At 39.4% G+C, this 27,446-nt stretch overlaps 1 protein-coding gene across 1 annotated transcript; it reads left to right on the forward strand.

Annotated features, from left to right (window-relative positions):
• Nucleotides 1–3,565: 3,565 nt before the first annotated feature.
• pax3a (paired box 3a) lies at nt 3,566–26,535 on the forward strand. The gene is made up of 9 exons (XM_030159884.1): nt 3,566–3,998; nt 5,023–5,258; nt 5,714–5,843; nt 6,012–6,155; nt 16,719–16,918; nt 17,897–18,062; nt 18,187–18,404; nt 21,634–21,897; nt 25,715–26,535. Exons 1-9 carry the CDS (start codon nt 3,914–3,916, stop codon nt 25,730–25,732), a joined length of 1,461 nt encoding a protein of 486 aa, XP_030015744.1. The 5' UTR covers nt 3,566–3,913; the 3' UTR covers nt 25,733–26,535.
• Nucleotides 26,536–27,446: the final 911 nt, after the last annotated feature.

A 27,446-nucleotide genomic window follows, 5' to 3' on the forward strand; every position in this document is an offset into this window, starting at 1 on the left:
TTTGGGTTTTTATGGGTTAAAATAAAATGTGACTGACCATGGCTTTATTTAGGTAACATGTGGCTCAGACATACACTATATATTATCTAATATTGTGTTTAGTGCATTACAAGAAAAAACTGGCAGTAGTAAATGTACTCTGTGTCAAAGCTTCAACTACAATTAGTTCTCTGTGGGTGAGTACCGAGCAAAAACTGACATTAATTCTCTCTCTGCAGTAGTATTATTCTCTGAGGACTAATAAAGATTAGGCCCATGCTGTTTTACAATGGTTTGTTTTTTTACTTAATAGCATATAAAGCCAATGAATAATGCAAATTATGGTTACTCTGCTTATCACAGTACGCTGGAGCAATATTTTTCCTGCTACAGTTACAGCGTTTTAGAGCAAGGAATTTATCAGTGGCTGTTTTAATTCTGAGAATGAATTGAAGTTTGTTAGTTCGGCTTTATTTTCTGCATTTATGGTCAGATAATCACTGATTATTTCCAAATGCCTATCTGTATATGATCTGATCTGTTGTGTTAATCATGGATACTGAGCAGCGTAAAGCAGCTGTGGAGAAAATGGAGATTTTTCCAGTAGTCTGTAAAGGCCTTAGTCTGATGCAACACGGGGCCTGCTTATCGCTGTCGTGCTATACAGACAAGATCAGAACCGCCCGTGGGTTGTCAGACTATTAGACTAACTTTATCTGTCAGAGATACAGAGCAAATTATTGTGTTTTTATAAGTGTGTGCATTTTCGGAAATATGGCCTCAAAAGCCCCTGGCCTATTGTAGGTGTACATGCCTATAGATACAACATACTATTCCTGTTTGGGGCCATTTTGTTCTTTATTTTTGATGCATTTCGTCTACCACCACTGCACATTTCTGACTCAGCTTACCCCTCTAATTGATTTGACATGGTAGATCCAATATCCTTTTCATGATAGTCAAACTTTAGCATGATAACTTTCTTTCTCCCCCATTCCTTCTTTTATGGACATATAATGTTTCCATATGTTCTGTGTCCACCACATAATTTTTTTTTTCTTTCTCCTTACAAGAAGTTCGTGTTTAATAAGAGGAATAAAAATATCAGGCCACATGCTGCTGTGAAAGGCACAGACACATGACACGGTTTGGCTATAAAATGTGGATGTAGAATAATAAAATATAAACAGAAAATTATCATCTTACATCCTTTGAGGTCTGTCACTAACTGGTGTTTTTTTTTTTTTTCTTTGCGAACAAACACCCCTCGGACCACTAAAACAGCTGTCTTTGCCTTTTCAAATTCATACCCACAATGCTTCATTCATCTGGAGGTTTTGACAATAGTATTTCACTGTCATTGTTATGTTTAGACAATAATAAAGTAAGTAAGCTCTGTGAGTATTGACAAACCAGATCATATGCTAATTTGCAGGCTAGTGGCAGTTTTGATGATGCATGGGTTTGTCTTGGAGAGGTCATGACCAGCTAGTCATTCATGGAATGCATGCAGGTTTAGGAGACAGATCTCCACACTGCATCAGCCATTACTCCTATTATTCCTGGGGGAGAAGGAAAAATGTATTGGTCTATTAAACATGGCTAATTATCATAATTATCACAACTCCACTAAAGTCAAATGATCTCTCATGTGGTTCTTTGTGTCCATAATCGAGCCTTTGCACGGATGTGTTACACCACCGTGTGGCTTTGCCATTGGTCCACGCTGCACCTATTGTTAAATTAGTGCAACTGTTTGATGGCCGTGGCGTGTTTGCGTGATGCGTGGGGAAACTCGTGAAAAAAAAAAAAAAGACAAAGCATCCACTACACGGTTAATGCATGATTTCGCTCCAGATCTCCCTGACGGTGGCTCAAACCTAGTTATGTTGATTAAAATACGATTAAAATTCCATTTTTTTTAAATTATCACGTCATATTTGTATTAATATAAACTGAGGAAGGACTAAAAATGAATCTGATAGTACTGATTAACATGGGAGCATTAAAGTGGAGCGCTTTTCCCCCTCAATAATATAAATAAAATATGTATATAAAGAGGAATTTGAACTAAATCCTAACTTTTGAGTGTAAAATGTGCAATTTGGGCTGAAACTATAGGCTTAAATACAACTGATTATAAAAAAATAATCACATGAAATAAGTCATTTACATTTTACACTTGGTTTATTGTGCATTAAAATCAACATCCATGTAATACCACCTGTTGCACTTTTATTACAATGTCAGTTTGTGCTAAAAATATTTTTAACATCTGTAGACAGACCAGTCATTAAAACAGCTGTGGTTAACATGTTTTTTGTGGCTGAAATGCGCTGACTACATCATCTTAACTACGTTTCCCCCCTGAAATCCTGTCCATTCTACTATTAAATACACACTGATAATAGTTTTCTTTTTGTCTAATAGATTAATTATTTTTATTTACATTTTCTGTCACTTTCTTTTTTAACAAATACTTGTAGGCTGCAGTGAAAATAGGTTAACACAACAGAAAAAGCTGTGGTATATTAATATTTAAATAAAAATAACAGACTAATGAATAATATTATCGATAAAAGTTGTGTAGGTGGATTCATTCTTCAAATAACTTCACTATATTGAAATGCTTAAAGTGCGCATGTCAAAGTGTTATCAGTTTATAAAATTAAATATTCATTCATTCTGAAATACTAATAAAGTCAACGGATTTGTATTTAACCCTTTCATGCATAGTGGTCACCACAGTGGACAGTTATTCTACAGCTGTACTCATATATTAGTGGGTTTTGTTGTTTTAGTTCCATACCAGCCAACACATTGGACACTTATACACCATCCCATAATACACTGACATTCATACTATTACTCAAACTTTGCTGTTCTTGATAAACCAGATCTGCAGTTACATGTTTGAGTGTAAATAAATTGCTATAAAAATTAGAAATATGAGAAAATATGAGAAAACATCAGATTAGCTGCATTAACAATGTTTTTATTTCATAGTTTTCACACAGTATATCACTTTCTGATCTTGCATTTTAAATACATGGTTCTTTGCTTCAAAAATTAAACCCATGGTGTCCAGCTGAGTGGATAATTTTTGGAACTGCATGAAAAATAGGTTCATTAAAAAATTCAATTGCATTGTTTTTTCGTGCCTAAAAAGGAACACTCTAAAAACACTCAGGAAAAAAAAAAAAAAAAAAAAAAATCTTGACTAAAGTTCTCATAATTCATGCATGAAAGGGTTAATCTGCTCGGCTTTTATAAATAATAAAACTAACCCAGAACCACCGTTGTTTACGTGTCATCCATCATTTTATTTTAGTTTGATCTGCTTTAGACCCTGGAGTCTTGATCTAAATAATAAACCATATGAGTGGTGTTTCCAACAGAAAAAAAAAACTGCATCATGTCACTCTTAGGCGTTTATTTAACCGACTTTATTAAAAGTTTGGTTAAAAAAAGTTGGCAGCAGAAGCTTGTGATACTAGAAAGTGACCTGATGAGGTCAGTTCAGACTGAAGGGAGCTGGTGTCGTCCAATCACAGAGCTCCTCCAGACCCTGGACGTCTGGCTTTTGGACCAATCAGAAGACGCAGCGCGGAGTCAGAGGGGACAGAGACTGCAGATAAAATGTTTGACTTCCATCTATCCTCTCAAACCATCCTCCTAATCCTCGCAGGACCTTCAACAACCTGCGCTTTGAGTTTGGAGTCTCACCTCAGCTCCCACGGACTCCCACTGGATCCATTTTCTGTGGGATTCAGCTCGTGTCGTGACGGGGCCAACCTGTTACTCCGTGGTAGGACGCGCGTGCCGTGTGCGTCTGTGTAGAAAAGTTTCCACGTCACAGAACGCTTCTAAAGTATTTGTGGACTTATAACTACAAGAAAAGTTGGAGTTCTCACCTGACAGGGAGTCAGGAACCATGACAGCTTTGGCAGGAGGTTTACCCAGAATGATGAGACCCGCTCCTCATCAGAACTACCCGAGGGGGGGATACTCTCTGGAAGGTACGACAACAACACTAGTTGCTGCTGAATTTGTTGAAATGTCAGTTTTAAGAAAGTGTCTGCAAAAAAAAAAAAAAAAACAACAAAAAAACAAACAAACCATGCATAATCTGCACAGTTATCTATAATTTAAATAATCAGATTTAATTTTGTTTATAAAGTTTTCCAAACGCTGATTCAGTGACTCTCTGTGATTTTATTTATTCATTTTGATTTATTTTATAATTTACTTTTCATTGCCTTATAACCTGTATGTCTAAAGTATGCGTCAATTTAACTCTTTCATGCATGAATTATGAGAACCTTAATCATGATTCCCCCCCCCCCTGTTTTTATTCCTCTTTAGGCATGAAAAAAAAAAAAAAATGCAACTGACATCTTTTTATGAACCTATTTTTCATGGAGCTGCAAAAATATCCACTCAAATGGATACGATGCGTTTAATTTTTGAAGCAAAGAAACATGTATTTACTGATATACTGTGTGAAAACTATGAAATATAAACACTTTTAATGCAGCTAATCTGATGTTTTCTCATATTTAAACCTACTCTAATGCTAGTTATTACTCACTTCATGGAGATAATATACAAAAAAACCCATTTTGTTAAAGAAAAAAAAAAAGATAATTACAGTCTAATAACAATTGATTTACACTCAAACATGTTACTGCAGATCAGGTTTATCAAGAACAGCAAAGTTACATATGTATAAGTGTCCACTGTGTTGACTGATATGGAACTAAAACAACAAAACCCAAGAGAACAGCTGTAGAATAACTGTCCACTGTAGTGACCACTATGCATGAAAGGGTTAAATTCACGTCTGTAAATATAAATTTCCACAGCACTTGCAAAAAATATTTAACTTAACGTCAACCATGCGTTTATATTAATATTTTTGCATTTCCAGAAAGTGGTAAATGTCCTGTATCTCAGTGTTTATGTTTCATGCTGTTAAATATATATACTACAGACACATTTTTTGACCATCAGTCTGATTCTGTCCCCGTGGGTCGTGTCCAGTGTCCACTCCATTAGGACAGGGCCGGGTCAACCAGCTCGGTGGGGTCTTCATAAACGGCAGACCTCTCCCCAACCATATCCGACATAAAATCGTAGAGATGGCCCATCACGGAATCAGGCCGTGCGTCATCTCCCGTCAGCTGCGGGTGTCCCACGGCTGCGTGTCCAAAATCCTGTGTCGGTACCAGGAGACCGGCTCCATCAGGCCGGGGGCCATCGGAGGCAGCAAACCAAAGGTGAGACACTTTACATGTGCGTAAAACTTTTAAAACCACTTCTAATAAATACTAGGGAATATTTTACGCATGCGCAACAACACGTACTTTCACTGAAAAAAGTAGATTTTACCAGTTTTTTTCTCCAAATAAAGCCTGTACATGAAAAAAACACGTCTATAATATTGTAATCTATAATATTTCAACTTGATAATAAACACTTATATATAAATAAACAGATTCATGTTAAAATCAGTGGCAGCTTTTAGACAATATTTTACCTTTTTGTGAATATATGAAATGATTACATTTTTTATAACCCACCACTAACAAACTATGTAATATCCTAAAATTCATCCAAATAAACACTTTTTTTCTGACGTATTTGTTTGTATATTAGTCTATAGGTAGTAAAAAAAAAAAAAAAAAAAAAAGAAACGAAATAAACTTTTCTTTTCTCTCTCTTTCCACCAAAGCAAATCGCCTCTCCAGAAGTCGACAAGAAAATTGAAGAGTACAAAAGAGACAACCCAAGCATGTTCAGCTGGGAAATCAGAGATAAATTACTGAAAGATGGGATCTGCGACAGGAACAACGTCCCCTCAGGTAAAGCATTTTTAAAAATAAATAAATAAATTTCGTAAAATTAAATTGTAAATGTTAAATCATGTGTGGGCATATTGATACTAAGTTTGGATATTTTACTAATTCTAATTAATCGACACGCTTGACCATATATATTTTTTATTTATATATTTTTTCTTTTTGTCTAAGTGAGCGCTATTAGTCGCATCATGAGGTCAAAATTCGGCGGAGTTGGTGACGATGATGAGGATGATGATGAGGTGGTGAAAAGGGAGATGGAGGAGAGCGAACCACGGACCAAGCACAGCATTGACGGGATCCTGGGAGACAGATGTAAGTTTAACTGTTTTTTTTTTTTTTTTTTTAAAGATTGAAAGAATGATGGCAGTGTGTTTTAAATCTGTTGAAAGTTAACTGTGGATGCAAGTGGCGCTGCTGCTTTAGTTATTTGGCGTCTGTGATTTATCAAAAAGAAGCCATTTTTGATAATAATAATAATAATAATAATAATAATAATAATAATAATAATAATAATAGTAATCATCATCATCATCATCATCATCTACTTTTTTTTATAGGCCATTGTAGATTTTTTTTTTCTTGCGCAGTAAAGTTTGGAATTAAACGCACTAAAGTTTAGGCATGCGCTTTTGACTCTGGAATTTAACAAATGTGCAGAGAACACTTTTTTTTTTTTTTTTTTTTTTTTTAAAGTGGATAATCAAACATTTGTCTAACTTCCAAGCCTGAGAAACTTTTTTTTACACTCAATCGGACACTTGAGGATGAACTTCAGGGAACAAAGCAGGGAGAGTCCATTGAGACTCACACCTCAGTTTGACGCGCACAAAAGCCAAACTCCAGTGAGCGGCTCAGTGGTGTACAAAAAGACGCCAGGGCCTTTCAAAATAGGCAAAGAAAGGGAGAAAAAACTGCTGTGACAAAAGACCGGGAGAAGACATTATGAACCCGCAATGAGCGATGAATTATTCAGGGACACCAATAGGCCCAGTGCGACCTGGTTTATAGACTCCTAAAAAAAAAAAAAAAGTGCTATTTTGGGGGCTTTTCCCACTGTTTACAGTTTGTGTTCTGAGGGGAAAAAAGTATTGCCTTGTGGGTAAAACAGTGAAGACTTTATGCAAACACCTGTTGATTTACGACCTGTTGTGGTCTGAGACTGTTGACGCAAAGAGAGAGGAGGTGACTGTTGGTGTCTTAATGGTTAATTATTAATGACTAAGCCCCTTTAGGTGGTGTTTTAATTATGTCGCAGACTATTCAGTTTGTCTTTTGTTAGTTTGTTACCTCTATTGTTAATCAGTGGATTTTTGTTTGTCTTATATCATTTTCAGGAAATCACAATTTTAGGCCATCAGAAATGTAAAATAATATTATTTGGATGTAATTTGATTATTTTTGCTTTTACCCTTTCATGCATGAATTATGAGAACCTTAATCAAGATTTTTTTTTTTCCTGAGTGTTTTTATTCCTCTTTAGGCATGAAAAAAAAAACAATGTGATTTTTTTTATTTATTTATTTTTTTAAATCAACCTGTTTTTTATGGAGTTACAAAAATGTCCACACAGCTACACCATGAATTTTATTCTTGAAGCAAAGAAACATGTATTTAAAACCCAATATCATAAAGTGATATGAAAACAGTGAAATGAAACCATGTTTAATGCAGCTAATCTGATGTTTTCTCACATTTTAACATATTCTAATACTAGTTATTACTCACTTCATGGAGATCACATGCAAAAAATAAATATTAACAACTGATTTCCACTCAAGAACCAATCAAGAACAGCAAAGTTACAGTAATGGTATGAATTGCAGTTTATGAGATGATGCATAAGCGTCCACTGTGTTGGTTGATATGGAACTAAAACAACAAAACCCATGAATATACAAGAGTAAAGCTGTAGAGTAACTGTCCACTGTAGTGACCACTATGCATGAAAGGGTTAAATAAGTTAAAGTGGGAGCTAAATTTACTCCCAAGCTTGTGCGTAATCGAACCGAACAGTGCCATTACTTTTACGCACAGAGCTTTTGTCATAGTTTTTGCGCAGAGAGCATGACGCTCAGTCCTTTTATTTCAGCTTTTATTTCTCCAAACTTTCATCTCAGACAAAGTCCGCCCCTTTCCTTTTTGCCTAGGGCGCACACATTCACGCAGTATCTGTGGGCACTTCCCTCTCCCTCTTCCAGGCGATGCACATCCCCAATACTGATGCAGCCGTTAATTCCTTTAACTTCAATTCACGTTTCTGCACTTTAAAGGGTGTCTTTTTTTTTCTACATCCTTGACAAATTGCAGAAAATTTCTAATTAGGAACAATTACCGTTTAGAATGCATTCTTATTTGGTGAATAAATCTAAGCTTCATGATCCTCTTCAGGTAAATAAAAAGAAGAGACAATCATGGAAGTATGTGTTGGATATAAATAGCACATAAGAAAAGTAAAAAATGCAGTAAAAATGTGACGTTTGTAGTTAATCCACACTTTATAAAAAGTCTGTATATTTCAGAGAAAACAAATAATATTAACTGTTTTACATCAAATGGGTGACATCCTACATGCAAACAGCTCTGAGGCCTTCCCCCATTCATATACAGAACAGCACTATTTCATTCTTGTGTCTCTTTGTGGAAGTAGTTGTTGTTTTTCTCTTTTATAGCTCTTCATTAGAATGTGAAAAGAGTGGTTTTGGGGACTGAGAGAGTGTCTTCTGGCCAAATATTGATTAAGTAGGTGTTTGCAGAGGCTATTGTTGTGGTAGAGAGAGGCCTGTTGCTCTCTGCCCCTTTCTCCTCTACCACTATTGTTGGCTTTCCTTAAGTGCGAAGATCAAAGCTGACTCATTTAGATTTATTTGTCTGGGAAAAGGACTGCAAAGGTTTGTGGGATAAAGTAAACTGGGCAGCCTCAGGCCTCCATGGCATTAGCAAGTGCATGGAACATTGTGGGAAAAGGATGTTTTCTGGGCTGAATCTGATGCTAAGTTATTTGCGTCCTTTAGGCTAAGTATTGAGTTATGGGACAAGTCAGAGTGGTGTATTAAATTAAAAGTGATTTATTTGGTGTTATTTTGGAGTAATTCTCATCAGCTGTAGTCGAAGCGAACTGGATTAAAAGGATTTACGCTATTTGTGATATTTATCCATGAAGCACGAGTGTATCCTACTAAGTGTGTTTTTGCTAAATAACTCTAAAAAATGTCTTTGGAAGATGAAATGATGCAAGAATATTAAGATTTTAACCTTGTCATGAGTGCTCCTGGCTAAATTGATAGCATCCTTTCCTCTATTTATTACTGTTAGCACTTTAGCCCCATTTAACTAATTAAAGTAACCAAAGTCACAGAGGAGTAGCCACTCTTGCAGAATCCATTTATGGCAGTGGGGGTGAAAGGGAAAAAGAAGAAGGAGAAGAAAGCTCAGAAATACAAACAGTCAAAGGGATAACTTTTCTTTAAAGGGAATCCTGCGGTGCCAAATTGAATGAGCCCAGTTCTTTCAAATCTGCCATGGTGAACGCAGTCAACATGTAATAATTGGTTTCATTGAGGTGCATTCCAACAATCTGCTGCCATTCTCCTGCCTCTATTGTCTGGAGGCAGGCAAATAGCCAGAGGGACAGGAGGAATCAAGTGCTGACAAAACATGAAAGATTTAGCTGCTTTTGTAAAAGGAGCTGAGTAGAACTTTGTTTGTGTAAATAAACCGAGTTACTGGCTTACTGTGACTTTGGCATGGATTTAATGTGAGGAAAATTTACAGAGTTAGCAGAGCAAACAGATAATTTTTGTTTTTCAAGTGGTCAGAATTTCTATGAGCATCACTAAACGGGAAAATGATAACGGTAGTAATCTTGCACATCCAAACTATTCAATCCAATTTGAAGGTTTCATAATTTCTATTCTCATGAGACGTAAAGAACACAAACAGATACATTCCTTTCATACGCTGTTGGTTGTAACAGTCAAGCAGCAGGGCAACAACCCACAGCTGTTAACAGTGAGATACACATCCAACTCCTAGAACATGTGTGTTTATTAGCGGTGCTTGTATTTCCACGGTGAATAAGTTAAAGATCGATGGTTTAGAGGAGACTGTCACTGGAGACAGAAGGCCCCAATGTAACCAGAGGAATGTCTGCTACGGCCACATTTCCATTTTCCTCCCAGGCCGGGATAATAGAGAAATTTATTTGTGGGCCTCACTGTATTTTCCTGTGTTAATACTGTGTATAATGTCAATAGACTGTCGGGAAAAACAAACTGAAATATATATTTGGTCCCTTGGGAGATAGAGCTAGCTAGCTACTTAGCTAAATAGATAGACAGACAGACAGACAGACAGACAGACAGACAGATAGATAGATAGATAGATAGATAGATAGATAGATAGATAGATAGATAGATAGATAGATAGATAGATTTACTGGACTTTCTTTGTCACTTGAAACATTTATGTTTTTTATTGCTATGATTCTTAAGCCTTTCACGTTCTCAAAAAAGAAAGAAAAAATCCACACTAGCTGATCTGCAACTGAATGCTGGCTCTATGCTTCATTAAAGCCTCTTTCTCTGTTGGCACCCACATTGTGATCCTCCAATATTAATTCAAAGGACAATTAATGAATGCAGGCCAACTTTGAAGTAATGGGCCGGGGTCCTGCCCTGAGCCGGCCCCTCAGCGCTGATGTACTCTCCACATTCTCTCCACTAACCCCACAGACACTGTGAAGTGACTGAAAAAGGAGCAATGAGCAATGGAAGGTCAAGGAGAGAAGCCCCGGTAGAAAAAGAGCTCTCTATTTCCTTGGAAGTATTAGCCAAGCAAAACTCTGTGATGGGGAGGATAAAGGAGTGTGAAGAGAAAAGGGTCGGGGGCGAGGGGACTCTGCAAAGAGGAGCACAATAGGATAGTTAATTGAGTAAAGCCAGACAGCGTTGTCAATCACTTAACTTTGTTTAGCCTCAGTTTTTTGTAGCGCTGTTTCGTTCAGCACATTGCACATTATAGACATGCCAGCGCAACTCTGCTGTTTTGATTAATGCCTTTTCCCCTCTCAACAAAGACGCTAACAAGTAAGGAACAAATTTAGGCTATGTTACATATGTCTCAAGTTGCTGCATATATTAAATTTGTTCAAGCACAATGAATAGAGCAAAAACTGCACATGTGAATTTGCTTGAAAAACTCATAAAACCAAAAATAAGGCTCTGTAAATGTTGTAGGACCAATGAAGAAGGTATGGAATGTGATGATGGTTTCTATCTCTGTTGAGTGTCTGTGAAGTTTTGTTGTGGGGTCAGTGGTGAGGCTGTTTTCTCTGCAGTAGCTGTGAAAAGGTCAGGGGCTAACCTAGGGTCACTTGACTGTTAAAACTATCAGGCCCCCAGAAAAGAGGGTTACAATAATGTTTGGGTGAAAATGATGACTGATAGACAGCCACGAATCCATACCGATAACTTTCCCACTTTTAGCTGTTGTCTGTCACGTGTTTTACTGTTACTGGTCAAAACACGGTATTCGAAATCTCTCAGAAGGGACATTTAGAGACTATCTGACAGATTAGTGTTGCTAAATGACCCACATTTTTACTTTTAAATTCCTTTTTGCTTTAGTTGGACCATAAGGGATTATCCAAAACAAGGAGCTACTTCAGGGGTGTCACTCATTTTAGTTCAGGGGCCACATACAGCCTAATATAACCTAAAGTGGGCCGGACCAGTAAAATAATATAAATAATAGGATAAGAACTTATAAATAATGTTGACTGCAAAGTTTTTTTTCTATGTTTTTGAGTGAAAAAAGTCAAATTCCATAATGAAAATGTTAGCATCGACGAAACGTACTTGAACATAACATGAACAAATATGACGTATGTGGATATGTACTAATGTTCTGCCTCTTTCTAAATGTTTTGTGTCTTTGTAGATCCACTGTGATCTGTAAGTTGTGACGCATATATATAAATGATAAACTAAGGTGTAGTATTGTTAAAATTGCACTTATTTTTCTTAAGGATTTTCAGGTTATTTGCATTTTTTGTAAAAGGCTAGTCTGTAAATGTAAACATTTTTCAGTAGTTTTACTTTATTTTTACACTACAACAAAGAGAAAAAATGGTAGTTTTCATTATTTATAGGTTATTCTGATAGTATTTTACTGATCTGATCCACTCGAGATTGAATTGACCTAAAATGATTCTAACATCCTTGACTATTAATATCGTCAGTGTAATTTCTTCATCCCAGGGGCCAGATCGGACCCTTTGGCCGCATGTTTGACACCTGTGAGCTACTTTATATTGAAATAAATGTTGGAATGGCAATCGATTAAAGTTCGCTCTCTGACGGGACATTACTGTGTTTTGACCCTGGCTGAATTCTCTGTTTCTTTGGTCGTGAGTCGTGTCTATATGAGGTAGTGATGAGGTGAACTTCTTTCTTGGTCGGTCTCCATTTGACTGGAACGTGCGGCAGACTGGCCTGTTGCTGCTGCCCTGCGTGGGTCCTGCGTTCTAGCTTTGTCCCTGCCCTGGGGGTGGAAATGCCACCGTGAAACTGTCACCTAACTGCACCATAGTGGAACTAAATAATAACCACCGCACACTGGGCACACATAATAGCCATGCAGGGCCATTTGTGATTTTTTGTCACTTCCCCAATATTGGACAGAGATACATCTTTCAAAGTCATATCGTCGGGTAGTTCTTTGTCCGTTAAGTGCCAACCTCCTGCGCTTATTCACTCCATTTTTTTTTTTTTTTCCCCCCGTTCATCACATCATCATCTCCTTCTCTTTCTCTCTATTTGCCCCCCTTCTTTCCCAGGCAGCTGCGGGTTCCTGGGGTCTCTTTAGCAAGTCAAGTGAGCAGCCCACTCACTCCCATTTTTCCCTTAACTGTTAACCCCAGCTGAGCCCATAAGCTGTCAGTTAACCATTCTTTTCCCCCAGTGCATCTGCTCGCTCTGGCTCTATGTGGCCCGCTACTATTTTATTCAGTGGCCTTCTCACAACATGCCCTACACTCTGAAAGGACCAGATCTACTTCCCTGGGCAAATAACTAGTTCATTTGTCTCTTCTGCCCTTTGTTTTGTGCAGCGAACACATGTCACCAGCTCAATTACCTTCTCTATTAACTGCCTCTGGAGGAAGGGCTAGCCAACCCCTACCAAGGCAATGCTATAAACTGCTCCATATGCTCCACTTCTCTTTCTGTCTTCTCTGTGGCTCTTCAGTTCATTCTCGCTCACCCCTTCTCTCCCTTCTTTCTCACTTTTATCTCTTCACTTAATTTACTACTAATTTCACTCATTCATTTTCATTTTTATTTTCATTCCTGTTATCGTGTCACCCTTTTTGCCGTTTTTTGCCGTTTCAAGATGCCTGTGTGAATTTATATACACATGCACGCTTACATTTGTTCGCCTGCGCATGTCTCTTCATATTAACATCTCTTGAACGGGTGGGAGGGGGATGAATGCTTGGCAAGGCGAGCATTGGCTGTAGTCGACGCAGTAAACAAGAGCAGTCTTTATTCTCGTGGTTGGAATCCTCGCTAGGTTTTTTGGCCTGTTAGAGGCACGGCTGCTGCAGGTGAAGCTAATGGATCTGGACGTTCCCCAAGTTCACATCTGTGACCCTTTGGAGTTTATCTTTCCTGCCTGTCAGTCTCCTCTCTTGATCAATAAATGGTTCTGTTTACAGGGAGTGGTGGGGCCACGGCATTGTCCACGCTGTGCTCGTGATAGCGTGAGTGTGTGTGCTTATACACACCTGTAATCGCACTTGTTTAATAAAAGGAACCTGTTGATGTCACTTGTTGAGTACCCACCTACTGTATGCAGTACACTATACTGAATGTTACGCTGTAAAAAGTGAAATTGGAGTGAAATTAATACATGGTAAATACACAGAAGCAACGTTTACTTAATAAAATAGGTGAGGTGGCTTTAATAACTGTTAAGTATTAATCACCCAGTAGTTCAATCATTTATTGTTAATATTTAATCAATTGTATTATATCTGAACATAATCCTGAGGTTTTTAATGTATACTCATTTTAATGTGACTGATTAGAATCATTTTCACGTTCAACTTTTGCACAGACTGAAGGCTTCTCATTTTAACACCTAATATTAAATAAATGCTCCACTATCTTCTATCTAAATTAGGTTATAATTAGTTTATTCACTTACATGCTACTTTGTTTAATATTTTACTTTGGTGCATAATTCTACAGCAGCCCCAATTTCCGCTTGAGGGATAATAATCTATCTTCTTATTAAGATTCTTGTCAGAGCCACCGCCAAACTGTGAGCTGCTATGGAGTATTTTCAGCTCCCCAGTGCTTTAGCTGCAGCGTAAAATTTGATTTGGGTGTTTAAGTAAGGAGGTCGAGGCCTCCTTTTGTGTGTTTAGTATCCTCTTCTGCCATTTGTTGTGGGGAATGTGTGGGAACAACCCGCTCTAAGTCCACTTCTGCATCAGTGTGCGCAACACAACAACAGTGTAAGAACCTTGTTTGGAAATGAAGTGGTGGAAAAGTGGTGGATGCAGGGTGGGGGTTCATGGAAACAGAGGGATGAGATGGAAGGGACAGGCCCATTTTACGAATGACCAGCACCGCTATTCTCCTTAGTGCCCCCCCCCCACCCGACTCACACACCCTTTCCTCTAGCATCTTCTTCAGGTGCCTTCAGCCTCCCATCTCCTTTCGATGTCAACCTCTTTAACTCCCCCATCCCCCCAGCTCTGTGCTCCTCAGGCTGAACAGGGAGGGGATGAAGGGGTGCTCCCCTGCTGTGCCCCTTCACAGCCCCCAGTGGCCCTTCTCTGGACCTCTTTGTCCCCCTCCCTCCCACCCCTCATTCCCCCACTCAGCCCCTGGCCCTACAGCCCCCATCTCACCCTATAGCCCCCCCGACTCCCCTGCTGGGCAGGTGACAGGCCCCTGAATGCGGGCCCGGGCGTCCCTGATGGCTCCTACAGATGGAGCGTGGTAATCGGTCCAATAGAGCCCTGCCACAGGCTTTTCCCTGCTAAGATACAAAGGCTTGGCCACATCACTTCCAAAACAAAACAAAAAAAAAAAAAAAAAGAGAGAAGACAGGGAGTGGGAGAGGAAGAGAGAGAAAAAGAAAGCGCAAGCCAAAGGATGACAAAAGCAACACTGTCATTTGCCATTAAGAGACAGTCTGTGACGGGGTGTTTTGTCTCTGGTTACTAATAATAAAAACAGGGAGGGAAAAAAGAGAGGGAAAGTCAGAAATAAAGGGAGGAGAGATCTACCCCCACTCTGCAGTTAACATGAGTTACAGTACCAATGGGGAGCTTTCTCCTATGAGTTTTATGAGCTCTCATTCCCTCCCTCTGGAATCTTTTCATTTCTGCGCCGTCACTGGTTCTTGGCCTTTTTCAGCTCCCCTGTCATTAAAATGGTAATGACAGTGTGTGTTACCTCGCTCGCTGTTTCTTTAATGTTGTTTATACACTAATTAATTGGAGTGGCACTAACTAATCAAAACAATATAGATGTTTTAAAATGTGTTTATAGGAAAAATATCAAGTTTTATTTTCACGCTGTGTGGCCTGCTCTTCATGCCTGTTATATTCCAAAATGCTCCAACTGGGTTCGGGCCACATCCTTACCTAAACAAACCACATCCCAAACTCATAGTGCACGTTCCAGGAGTGTCTCTATATCCAGCCAATCCCCTGTGAGCCTATATGCCAGCGTGGCGCCCTCGGTTCAAATGTAATAAAGAGCTCTTCTCAGCATCCGAATCTTGTGTGCCGGCGGTCCAGAGCACAGCAGCAGCATTCCCAGGGACCAAATCCGTGTGTAATGCCTGGTCAGACACACACTGGCAACCGGCACAAACATTTCCTGCTTGGCTCCAGTGGCTCCAGAGGCAAGGGGAGATCCCTGTCCCCCCTCCACCTTGTCTGACTTGGCACTTTTTAATTAAAGCTTTAAATCTGGAGGGCAGAGAGAGAATGAGAAGTCTGTGGAAAGCAGACGAGCTTTAGTCCTGAGCTGAAACCTTTCTGCGTATACACTTGTTTCTCGGTGAAGGTGTTCGCTGCATGGTCTCAATGTCAAAAAAGATGCAGTGAACCCTCCTTTGAGGTCTAAAAGGTCTGTCTTTGGTGGATTTGGGAGTGGATTTCAACTCTTTTTGCCTTGTGTCCATCTGTGTTTGACACATTGTCATATAGACTGGGTTTATTGACTGAAAGCTTACAGCCCAGACGTAGCAGATGCAAGTTTGTGAGTGCGTATGGCTAAGAAAGAGATGGGGGGATTGCAGACATGTAATGGCAGACAATGGCAGGCTGTCACGGTAGTTTGTGGAGCCTAATCATTATTTAATAGATGGGTAACCTCCCCCCCGTAACACAGCAATAGTCCTTCGTCTCTCATCCCAAGACTTCATTGATTCCCTTCTTCTGCTGCATTAGATCCCAATAGCTGTCTCCAAGTTACCCAGTCTCTCTCCTCTGCCCTCAACTGAGCAAACAGATTAAGAAGCACCTGCAAAAAGGCGGCCAGTGTTTCTGTATGAGACCCTATCAACATACAGCACAGCATGGCAAGGACTGGGAGAGACACAGTGTCCCAGGGAATAGATGCCCTGGAGGGATCTAGTCCTGTTTAATCCATGTTCAAGCAGCCTCTGGCTTTTGATCCCCTCAGGAGCTACTGAAAGGTTTAAGAGACCAAGAGGAGACAATCTAAAGTAGCACTGTGCAATGTGTCGCTGTCAGCATATTGTATTGTTTTAAGGCTTTTGTATCCCCTAAGTTTCATTTGACTCTGAATGTTAAGTCTTAATCTAATCAGTTTGTTTGTTTTCTGCTTCCAGCCAGTCATTCGGATGAGGGCTCTGATGTGGACTCGGAGCCCGGCCTCCCTTTGAAGAGGAAGCAGCGTCGTAGTCGGACCACCTTCACAGCAGAGCAACTGGAAGAGCTGGAACGCGCTTTCGAACGCACGCACTACCCAGATATCTACACAAGAGAGGAGCTGGCTCAGCGGGCCAAACTGACAGAAGCTCGAGTTCAGGTTAGACACGGACACACTCGGACACACTCTCTGACCTTAAAGTTTCAGACACTTAATCTTGACAGGAAAGCAATGTGTTGGTCTGTCATGGATATGTGTCATGTGGGCGTTAAATTGCCTTGGGATGTTGCCACACATTCCTTACAGCTATTAGACATGTGTTCCCCCCTGACGACCCCATGCCTGCGCTACTGGCCCTCTACGCAGACAAACACACACAGACACAGACAAACACAGATACACTGCACCCTCTGTGTACAAGACAATTTCCTATTTTTGTCCGACTCTTTGCAAAAGGGGCTATGTAAAGATCCAAAAATAGATGCCTCAGTTAGATAGTGTGCCAATACAGGCTTTAACAGCTGGAGCAGCCCTCTGGCAATTTTTGAACCCAGTGACTTGTTGCAGCACACAAAGATGTAATGTCTGCGGCTTCACTACAGGCTGCAGATTGTAGGATCTCTGTCAGTTCAGTTTCTTGTAAAAGGTCAGGGAGGCCTCACACATAAACATACAGAGATGCAAAGCTCACACAAAGCACGCTATTGGTCAAACGTTTTAGTTCTCATCCATTTTCTCAAAACAGAAAACCCTCAATTTTAGGAGGTATAATGGTCTGTTTGTCTCTTTTTTATGCCACCATTATGATAGGAAATGATATACTGTTTCTTGCCGTGCAGTATTGTCAGAATAATACTGCAGAGGGTGCACCAACACAGTGTGCTCTGCTTTTATACGTACGTTTTAGAAGCAATCAACATGTCATGTCTGTGAATCATTTCTTAAAACATTCAAGTTCTTCCTTACTTTGTCTTAATTGCTACACAAAAACCCTTAAGTCATTTTTATTACATCTCCGTTTTCTTTAACCCTGTCTGTTTACCACTTATCATTTCAGACCATTCATTTGACTTGGTCAGAAGTTTAAGTATTCTTCGTGTGTGTATAAATAAACACCTTGTACTAATTTTCTCTCAGGTGTGGTTCAGTAATAGAAGAGCTCGGTGGAGGAAGCAAGCAGGAGCCAACCAGCTAATGGCATTTAACCACCTCATCCCCGGTGGTTTTCCTCCGTCCGCTATGTCGGGCCTGCAGCCCTATCAGCTGTCCGACACCCCTTATCCTCCAACTTCTATAGCTCAAGGTGTGTATATCCAAACAAAATGAATGCTTTTGTGTCTATTTGTTTACTTTATATATTATTCATCTGCCAAAATTATTTCTAATAAGAGAAAGGGGGTTTCAAGTAAATGTATTCATATTATCAGGTTCTGAGCAGCCCAGTACTGTCCACCGACCACAGCCTCTGCCCCCCACCTCAGTGCACCAGAGCAGCCTCAGCTCATCCGCCAGTTCCCAGGATGGTTCTGCATACTGCTTGTCTTCTGGACGTCACGGCTTTTCAGGATACTCAGAGAGCTTTGTGGCTCCCGCAGGACATACCAACACTGTCAACCCCACCATCAGCAACAGCCTCTCACCACAGGTTAGACCATTACTTCTTAAGAAATACTTAGAAATATGTGTAGAAACACCCACACCTTTGAATATCTGCGCTGTATGCACACAGATAGTCTTTCTCAACAAACACACTGACTTCATTAGTAGGAAACAGGAGACAAATTGCTGTTTATGGTGTTTATGAGAGGTACATATGGAGGGATAATGATACATACAAACATACACTCCTCTGTGTGACCTCGGGGTGGTGACATTGAAAACCTTGTTAGGCAAAAAAACACGGTAGCTTTTCATTTTTGTTTACTCTGATGGGTTGTTTGATGAATTTAAAATGTGGCAAACGTCAGTCTTTGGGGAGGGAGAAACACCAGACATGAGGACGGACGTATGGATGTCGGATGATGACACAAATCAAAACTGAAAAGACAATTATGGTCGATTACACAGTCATCAGTGTCCATCAGTGGCTCCCTACCAGCCCAGAAGATGGACTAACAGGCGGAAAACGAGCTTTTAACCACCACAAAGGGTGGCTTGCCCACATGCAATGCATGCTGGGTACTAATACCCATGAGAGAATCTCAGACTCCTGTCAGGGACAGATAAAAAACCTGCCTCAGGCAGGTTTGTTTCTATGAAAATGCCTAAGAATGTATGTATACTGAAAACAGCAGATCTTTGTTGCAGCTTCCGGGCTGCGCTGTCGGAAACTGGTTTGTGGTGCAACTGTGACTGGAGGTACAGTTTTGATTTCAGAGCATTGCTTATGGGCTGGGGTCTGTTGATCTTCCTCCAGAAATGGTCACATTTGGTCTATAAACATCAGTTCTTGGTCATTTTAATGAACAGATAAAGGAACAGACAAATCTAAAAGATGTAAGTGATGTGATAGACTCCTCAGCAGAGTGGTTCTGAGTAACAGTTAACAGTAACTGGGTCAGCCCTGTATTTGTAATCAGTACATACGTTTGTTTTGGAACATGAGAGCGAGCCTACATGTATATGCCTGTAACAGGGTGCATTACTATGGTATGAGTTCACATACCCGTAAGGTCACTGAGTGACTTTAACTCCAATAAAGAGGCCAAAGGTGCTGTGGCCTCATGGCTGGTTTCAACATTAACCTTAGTGGGCAGCTCAGTACAGAATGGGCATCTCATCTTGCATAGGGACAACGTGCCTGGAATGTTTCCTCAGTCTGGAATTGCAATCATAGAATGTTCCAGTGTCTTAATTGATTGGAATGAAGTAATCTATCTCCTCATAACAAACTGTGTAATTTATGCAAATGACTCACTTTGTTGGCTAATTTGTTTTAATTCATGTATTCACTGCAGCTGTTTGAATGTATATTGCAATACAGTTTTCTCTATTTCAGATGAGGATAGAATTAATTTCCTGATTTTAACTTAATAAGGGAGAGGAAATGAGAATTGATTAAATTTACTGACATTGACAGTTAATACAGGAAGACCTCTATGCACTTAGAAAACTTTACAAATGCATTTTTCTCAAATCTACATAACTTGGCCTATTTGGTTTGAATCCTTACTTGGAATTATCTGATAATCTTAACTCCAGTGTTGTCTATAAAAGCTTCTCTGGAGGTTCATTTAACTCCAGATATGGTCACATTAGAGCGCAGTTTTGACACGGATAAGGTTTGCTTTAGATAGGCGATATTCTTGTCTGAGCAGTTAGATTTGCATTGGGAGCAGCAGTCAGGCCTATGGTTTCCCGTTGTGCGGGGTCTCTGGCGTCTCACCGCTGATCTGGTGCATACCAAAGGAATCCTTTCTCACCAAGGAAGCGAGCGGCTGGGATTTGCACCCCCCTGAGACATAATCCCCGGAACAACCTCAAAACAGACACACCATCAGGAACTGCTGCTGTTTCAGTTGAGAATAGAGAGTGCAGGAACACCCAGTCATATAGATGCACACACTTGGATGCTTGTACTTCATGGATAATAACACACTCCAACACTATACAGTAAAATGTCTATAAATGCACCAGAAAGCTGCTACTCTGTAAGTTATTGTTGATAGGCACTGGCTCTTTGCGTTTGACTTTGTGTCACACATGCTCTGCAGTTACCAGTGAGTCAGCGGTTGGCAGCGTTGCTGTGTTCTCAACATATGTGAGGTCAGATCGCTCTGACAGACCAACTGTAAATTTCTTACATTAAAGACACCTGAGGTTTCCTCAGTATGTGTACATGTGCATGTGTGTGTGCCAGCTGGCTGTCAGTTGGGAAAACCCTTGTTTTTACATTACCCAGCAGTGCTTCTTCTTCACTATATGTACATATATTTTGGTTTCACCTTGTCTTTCGAGGCTCTTGGGGTTATTATTGTCCAAAGCTCAACTTTTCTTCTAATTTCTTCAACATAGGTTGTAACTCTTCCTTCTTCCCTCCAAACCCTGTCTTCTCCTTTTTTCTTTTTTTTTTTTTTTTAGACATTTTCATGAGTTACTTCTCACGCAAACCTATGTGCAGCTGTTCATGATGTATCACCAATACCCTGACACACACACACACCTACTGGTAGATACACAACTTAACACACAGGAGACACACCACGCACACATATACACCAACACAAACTGTTCTCACGTACACTGTGGCCTCTTTACCCTGGCCCCACAAGAACATACGAATGTTAAAGTATTAACAGAAAAAAGGATGAACAGAGCTGAAAGAGACAAGGACAGTGGAGGAAGTGTATATAACAGACATCGTATTTTATTAAAACAAATTATACTCTCTCAAATTAATCTTCTAAAATAATATTCTTTTGGCCACAGTCAGACTTAAATGACTTTTTAAAAAACTTATTCATAACAAGCCTACGAGTGTCAAGACAAAGAAAAATTCTGAAATATATGCTTGTTAATCTTCTTCTATATTTGAAAATATACTGTATTTCTAACAGAAACCACAAGAAAACTGAAGGATTGAACTCTACCATCAGCTCCTCAGTCAGTCGAGCAGAGTAAAGAGAACCACATGTGTGAAGGAAGCCAGTAATAATGTATTACTAACGCTGAACAAGGAGAGAAGCTACAGTTGAGCCCACCTTGAGTGGAGTGTAGACGTTGATTGAATGGTGTCACGTCACATTTAGATTTAACTCCACGTGTAACAGTTGTTGGGATTCAATAAACTATTCTCTTATCATGAATATTATGAAAATCCCTTGCATTTGTGTCTTTAATATTTATGCATATCTTTTCTACATTTCTGCCCATAGGTGATGGGACTACTGAACCCAGGTGGAGTGCCACATCAGACCCAGAGTGACTTTGCCCTCTCCCCGCTGACTGGAGGTCTGGAGCCCAGTGGGGGCATGGCTGCCAGCTGCCACGGTTCCCAGCGTCTGGAGGCACTACCAGGCTTGCCTAGCATGCCCACTCTGCCTAGCACCCAGTCTTACTGCCCACCCTCCTACACATCCCCGGCCTATGCTGTGGACCACCACCCATCCTACCAGTATGGACAGTACAGTCAGAGCAAGGTATGATGGGAAAATTAAAATGTCCATACTCTTATACATATGATGTGTTGTGTATGAAATCTTAATGAAAACACATTAATACTGATTCAGGCAAATATAAGTTCCTTTGCTCAGATTGCAGACAAAGTAGTGCCATAATAATGCATGTTAAACATTTCAGATACAAAAACTATAATAATAATAATAATAATAATAATAATAATAATAATAATAATAATAGATTAGATTTATATACTGATTTTCTATTAATGCATACTTTAAGCCAGGGGTCTCAAACATGCGGCCCGGGGGCCAAATGCGGCCCGCCAAAGGTTCCAATCCGGCCCCTGGGATGAATTTACAAAGTACAAAAATTCCAGTCAAGGCTGTCGAACTAATTTTAGTTCAGGTTCCACATACAGACCAGTATGATCTACAGTAAAATAATAATAGCATAATAACCTACAAGAAATAATGACTATATATTTTCTTCTTGGTTTGATGCGAAAAAAAAAAATAAAATAAAATAAAATTACAAAATGCCTATAAATAACAACTACAAACTTTTGTCTTTGCAAAAAATAACATTAAATTATGAAAATATTTACATTTACAAACTATCCTGTAACAATAAAATGTGAATATCCTGAACGAATATGAACAACCTGAAATGTCTAAAGAAAATTATGCACAATTTTAACAATTTTCTGCCTGTTACTAAGTGTTTAGTGTCTTTGTAGATCTGATCCTAATGCGCATGTAGAAATGATAAGTTGAGGCAGAATATTGTTAAAATTAAACTTATTTTTCTTAAGAAATTTCAGTTTTTTCAGGTTCTTCACCTCGTTTTTGTTTGCATAGTTTATAAAAGTAAGTATTTTCATAATTTAATGGGGTTTTTTTGCACTAAGACAAAAACAAAAATCTGGAGTTGTCATTATTTCTAGGTTATTATACTATTATTTTACTGGTCCAGCCCACTGGAGATCAAATCGGGCTGAATGTGGCCCTTGAACTAAAATGAGTTTGAGACCCCTGCTTAAAGCGCATACATTAGATTCATTAGTTGCGGCGCCATGGCTCAGGAGGTAGTATGGGTCATACAATAACCAAAGGGTTGGCAGTTCAAATCCCGCTCTGTCCAAGACACTTCACTCACCTTGCCTCCAGTGTCACTCACACTGGTGTATGAATGCGTATGAATGTTTGGAGGGGTTGGCCAGTGGCTGTTTGGTGCAAATTGGCAGCCATGCTTCCGTCAACCTGCCCCCGTGGCTACAAACGAACTTTACCACCATCAGAGTGTGAATGAATAATGGATCAATAGTAACCCATGTTTCTTTCCACAGCTGCCCTGACATAAAACTATACAATTATAGTTTTTTTTTTCATAGATATATTTATTGTCCTTTTTCATTGTTTTATAATAACAAGCAAAAAACATAACACATCAAAACAATCCCTACCACCCTCATCCACACAATAGCATCCATTCCCAGTGCAACAAAACATACTTGACGGACACAACTTAATTGACTATACAGACAAGTCCTTTAAAACTGGCAACAAACATGTCCAAATCTTATAAACGTCTTTGATCTTTCCTTTAGCCAGGTACGTCAACTTTTCCATTGTCAGGTTAGAAGACATTTCTTTAATCCACTGGTTCGCTGTGGGTCCTTGAATATCTTTCCATTTCAAAGAAATAACTCATTTGGCTTGTAATAAACAAAAATTTAAAAGTTTCCTTTTTCCTCCAATTACTTGAAACTACTCAGGGAAGATGTGTAAAATACAACATTTTGGATCCAGAGGAATAACACATTCTGTAAATCTATAAATCAAATTAAAAGTCTCTTTCCAAAAATTCTGAAGTTTCTCACAGGTCCACATTACAATGAAACAAAGTGCCTGTTTCCTTATTACACTTAGTACAAATGTCAGGAATGTTAAGATTACAATGGTGTAGTTTTATAGGGGTGACATATGTTCTAAATAACCATTTGTACTGTAATATTCTAAACCACAATTATAGTTAAAATTATACTTTAACCCTTTCATGCATAGTGGTCACTACAGTGGACAGTTATTCTACTGCTGTTCTCTTGTATATTCATGGGTTTTGTTGTTTTAGTTCCATATCAGTCAACACAGTGGACTCTTATGCATCTTGTAACTTTGCTTTTCTTGATAAACCTGATATGCAGTGAGATGTTTGAATGTAAATCAATTGCTGATTGTTAATAGACTGTAATTATCATTTATTCTTTAACAAAATGTTTTTTTTCCTATATTATCTCCATGAAGTGAGTAATAACTTTTCTTAGAGTATGTTTAAATATGAGAAAACATCAGATTAGTAGCATTAAAAGTGTTTTTATTTCACAGTTTTCACACTGTAGATCAGTAAATACATGTTTCTTGGTTTCAAAAATTAAACGTATCGTATCCTTGTGATTGGACATTTTTGCAACTCCATGAAAAATAGGTTCATATAAACATGTTAATCGTATTGGGGTTTTTTTCATGCCTAAAGAGGAATAAAAACAGGGAGTAAAAATTGTAATTAAGGTTCTCATAATTCATGCATTAAAGGGTTAAATGGCGAACATTTTATGAATTATGAATCATAAACCTCTGTCTTGTCAGATTCCTGCTCTATGTGGAAATCAAAATATTACTTCAATATTTACTCAACTATGTATCACACTAATCTGCCAAAGAGAAGTTTTACAGCATTTCTAAATTTTAATATAAGTAATCTATAATGGACTAGAAGTTAAGTCTGTCTATAAACCCTACTGTGTGTGTGTGTGTGTTATTCAGCAGAGAAGTTCTGACTCACAACCCATGCTAATTGTACGAACCCTTCTGATGAGCGAGCCTCTCAAATCACCCCGCTGTGCTAAAATTACATGTATTTTAGCCGGTGCTTGCGGCCAGGTTACCTCAGTTTACATTACCATCATTGAACTCTCCACGTGGGCTAATGTAGAGGCATCTCAGGGTCAGAGCCCAAAACACACATTTTCACTCACTGTCCTTTCCTGACCCTGTATGATGAGCTCGCCCATCAAACCTTTAGTGTAGCTCACTTAGCCATGTAATGACCCCTGTGTAACAAAGATAGCCGCCCAAATGAAAGGAGCCACTTTCCAAAGCATGTTTGACAGGAGGGAGGGGAGTGTGTGGGTTGGGGTTGTGTGTTGTAGGGGCTGATCTGAGGTACACTACCACATGTTGACTTGCCCATCAGTGGCAACATCTTGATGTCATTAATTTAGCCTGTCTTGGGAGAGTCTCGCATGTAGCTTTCGGGGGTTTGGTGAAATGGGTGTGCGTCTGCGTGCATATGTGAGCGCAGGCGTGTGTGTGTGTGTATAAAGGGAAGGTAAGGGGCTCTTTAACAGGGGGCGATTATGGCCCTTGGCAGGGCAGGATTAGAACCATGTGTCCCACTGGAGGTCAGATTTAGAGTTGTTATTGATCAGTGGAGCAGAGCCAGAGATCCAGGCTGAAGCTTAGTCTCAGGCTAGTTTTACCTGCCACAATAGGTTCAAAGAACATCTAAGGAGATTCACAAAACTCTTCACAAGTTTTTGGAGTTTTATTATTTAACCTAAGACCTCAGTTTTCATTCTCACCTGATCTCACCTGTTCTTAAACACTTTTTTCCTGTCACACATTCACACTCCTCTCTGACAATATTGCAGCTCAAACTTGTATTTCCCTTCACACTTTTTGTTGTCGAAGTCTTTCAGCAGTTGTAACTGTGCAAAATCTATCGGGCGATCTCCATAACCTCCCTCCTGTGTTTTTTTTTTTTTGTCCTCCTCAGGTGCCTTTCATTATATGAAGCCTCAGCATGGCCTGATGCTTCCTCCGGTCAATCTGACATTCATTGCCAGAGACCCCCCCCCCTACCCCCACCCCCACTCATGCCTTTGCTAAAACCTCCCCGGGCTGGAGGACACCCAGAGGATTGGGTGGGTGGAGGATTTGAGGGGTTCGCCCTCAGCAAGAGAACCAGTGTAACGGGTGTAGTTACAGCCACGGTGGAGGTTGACTGGAATAATCAGGACCAAAGGCAGAACCTCTCCTGTTACCTGGCACTCACTTTGTGCGTCACGTCACGCTCCGAGGACAAAGCGTGGCTCGTTGTACATGCTCCAAGAGGAAAAATGGACAAGGGGGGAAGAGGGAGTAAATACATTCAAGATTCTGTATTTGATTTTTGTAATAAGTGGCAGAAATGCAAGTTGAAGTGGACTATGATAAGGGTGGATTCATATCATTGATAGATCCGATGAAAACATGTTGATACTTCAAGTATTTCCTCAACACAGTGTCTTATGAATAATGATATTTACTTTATATGCGTGTAACTTTTGTGTAAGACATTGACAAACTGAAGATCAAAATGTGACTACACATGTACAACCAGCAGAAGGGCACAAACTGCAGCTGAGTGGAGTCGGAGTGGAACCACTGCAACCCAAAGAAGTGCAATACATTCATACCTCATATGATGTAAATTAACACAGGTCAACATCCCTGATTATATGCTAAAAAAATATGCTCTCTCGTTTCATCGTCATTCATTTTGAGTTATGTTGATCTTTGATCAGTCAGGGGAAATCGTAAAGTAATTAAAAAAAACAAAACAAAACAAAAAAAAAAAAACGTAGTCATGTCATTAAGCCAAAAAATTCTCTGCCAGTGAATACATTATTCAGTTTGACAGTTAATTTTTTTTTTGCATGTTTAAATTAGGTTTTCTTCGGGAACTTGCAAACACTAGCTCCATTTCTTATTTATTTAGTATTGTTCAAATGTTGTGTCTCCTTATGTATGTCTTTAATAAGCGCTCAGAAGTGCTTATGCAAGTCTTACACATTGTTCATTATTCACTACATGTTTTGCATAATTTTCTTTTACATCTGCATAAAATGATTTTGTTGTAAGAAGTTTTGTGTACAATACAGCACTATTTACTATTTATAATAAACTATATAAAAATGCATAAAGCTATGAATCTGGTCGGGAATCATTTATGGAGTCATTTATCAGTTAAACAAGAATTTCAGTCTTTTTTTTTAAATTTCAAATACTCCAGCTGTTCTCCTTTAGCTAAATCCAGATGTGCAGTATAGTGACAATACCTGCTCTCTGAACAATGAGCTCTGTGGACACTCTTGGAGCACTAAATCATAAATATATCCCCTTTCATAAACACTCCTCTTGGACAAATTCCTGCTCCCTAGGGGCTCCTTCACACCCTGTAATGACTAAAGCAGAGCTGCTGTAAATTATATAAGCACAGTGGTTCACAGACGCACTGGGACATCAGTCAGTGACATGGCTGTACAAGGTTCAGAGGCTTTTGCTCATGCTGCCAAAGTGAAACGAAAACACTGTTCACCCAGTTGGCAAACCCCTCCAAAGATTACAAAGGTTTTACCGAGCCCTCTTTTTTTTTTTTTTCCCCTTTTACTTCTAGAGGTTTGAGGGATCAGATATGCAGCTGTCTGTGTCATTCATGATATTCGTCCATAAAGATGCCAAGACTG

This window comes from Sphaeramia orbicularis, chromosome 17 (genome assembly GCF_902148855.1).
Source record: "Sphaeramia orbicularis chromosome 17, fSphaOr1.1, whole genome shotgun sequence".
NCBI lineage: Eukaryota > Metazoa > Chordata > Actinopteri > Kurtiformes > Apogonidae > Sphaeramia > Sphaeramia orbicularis.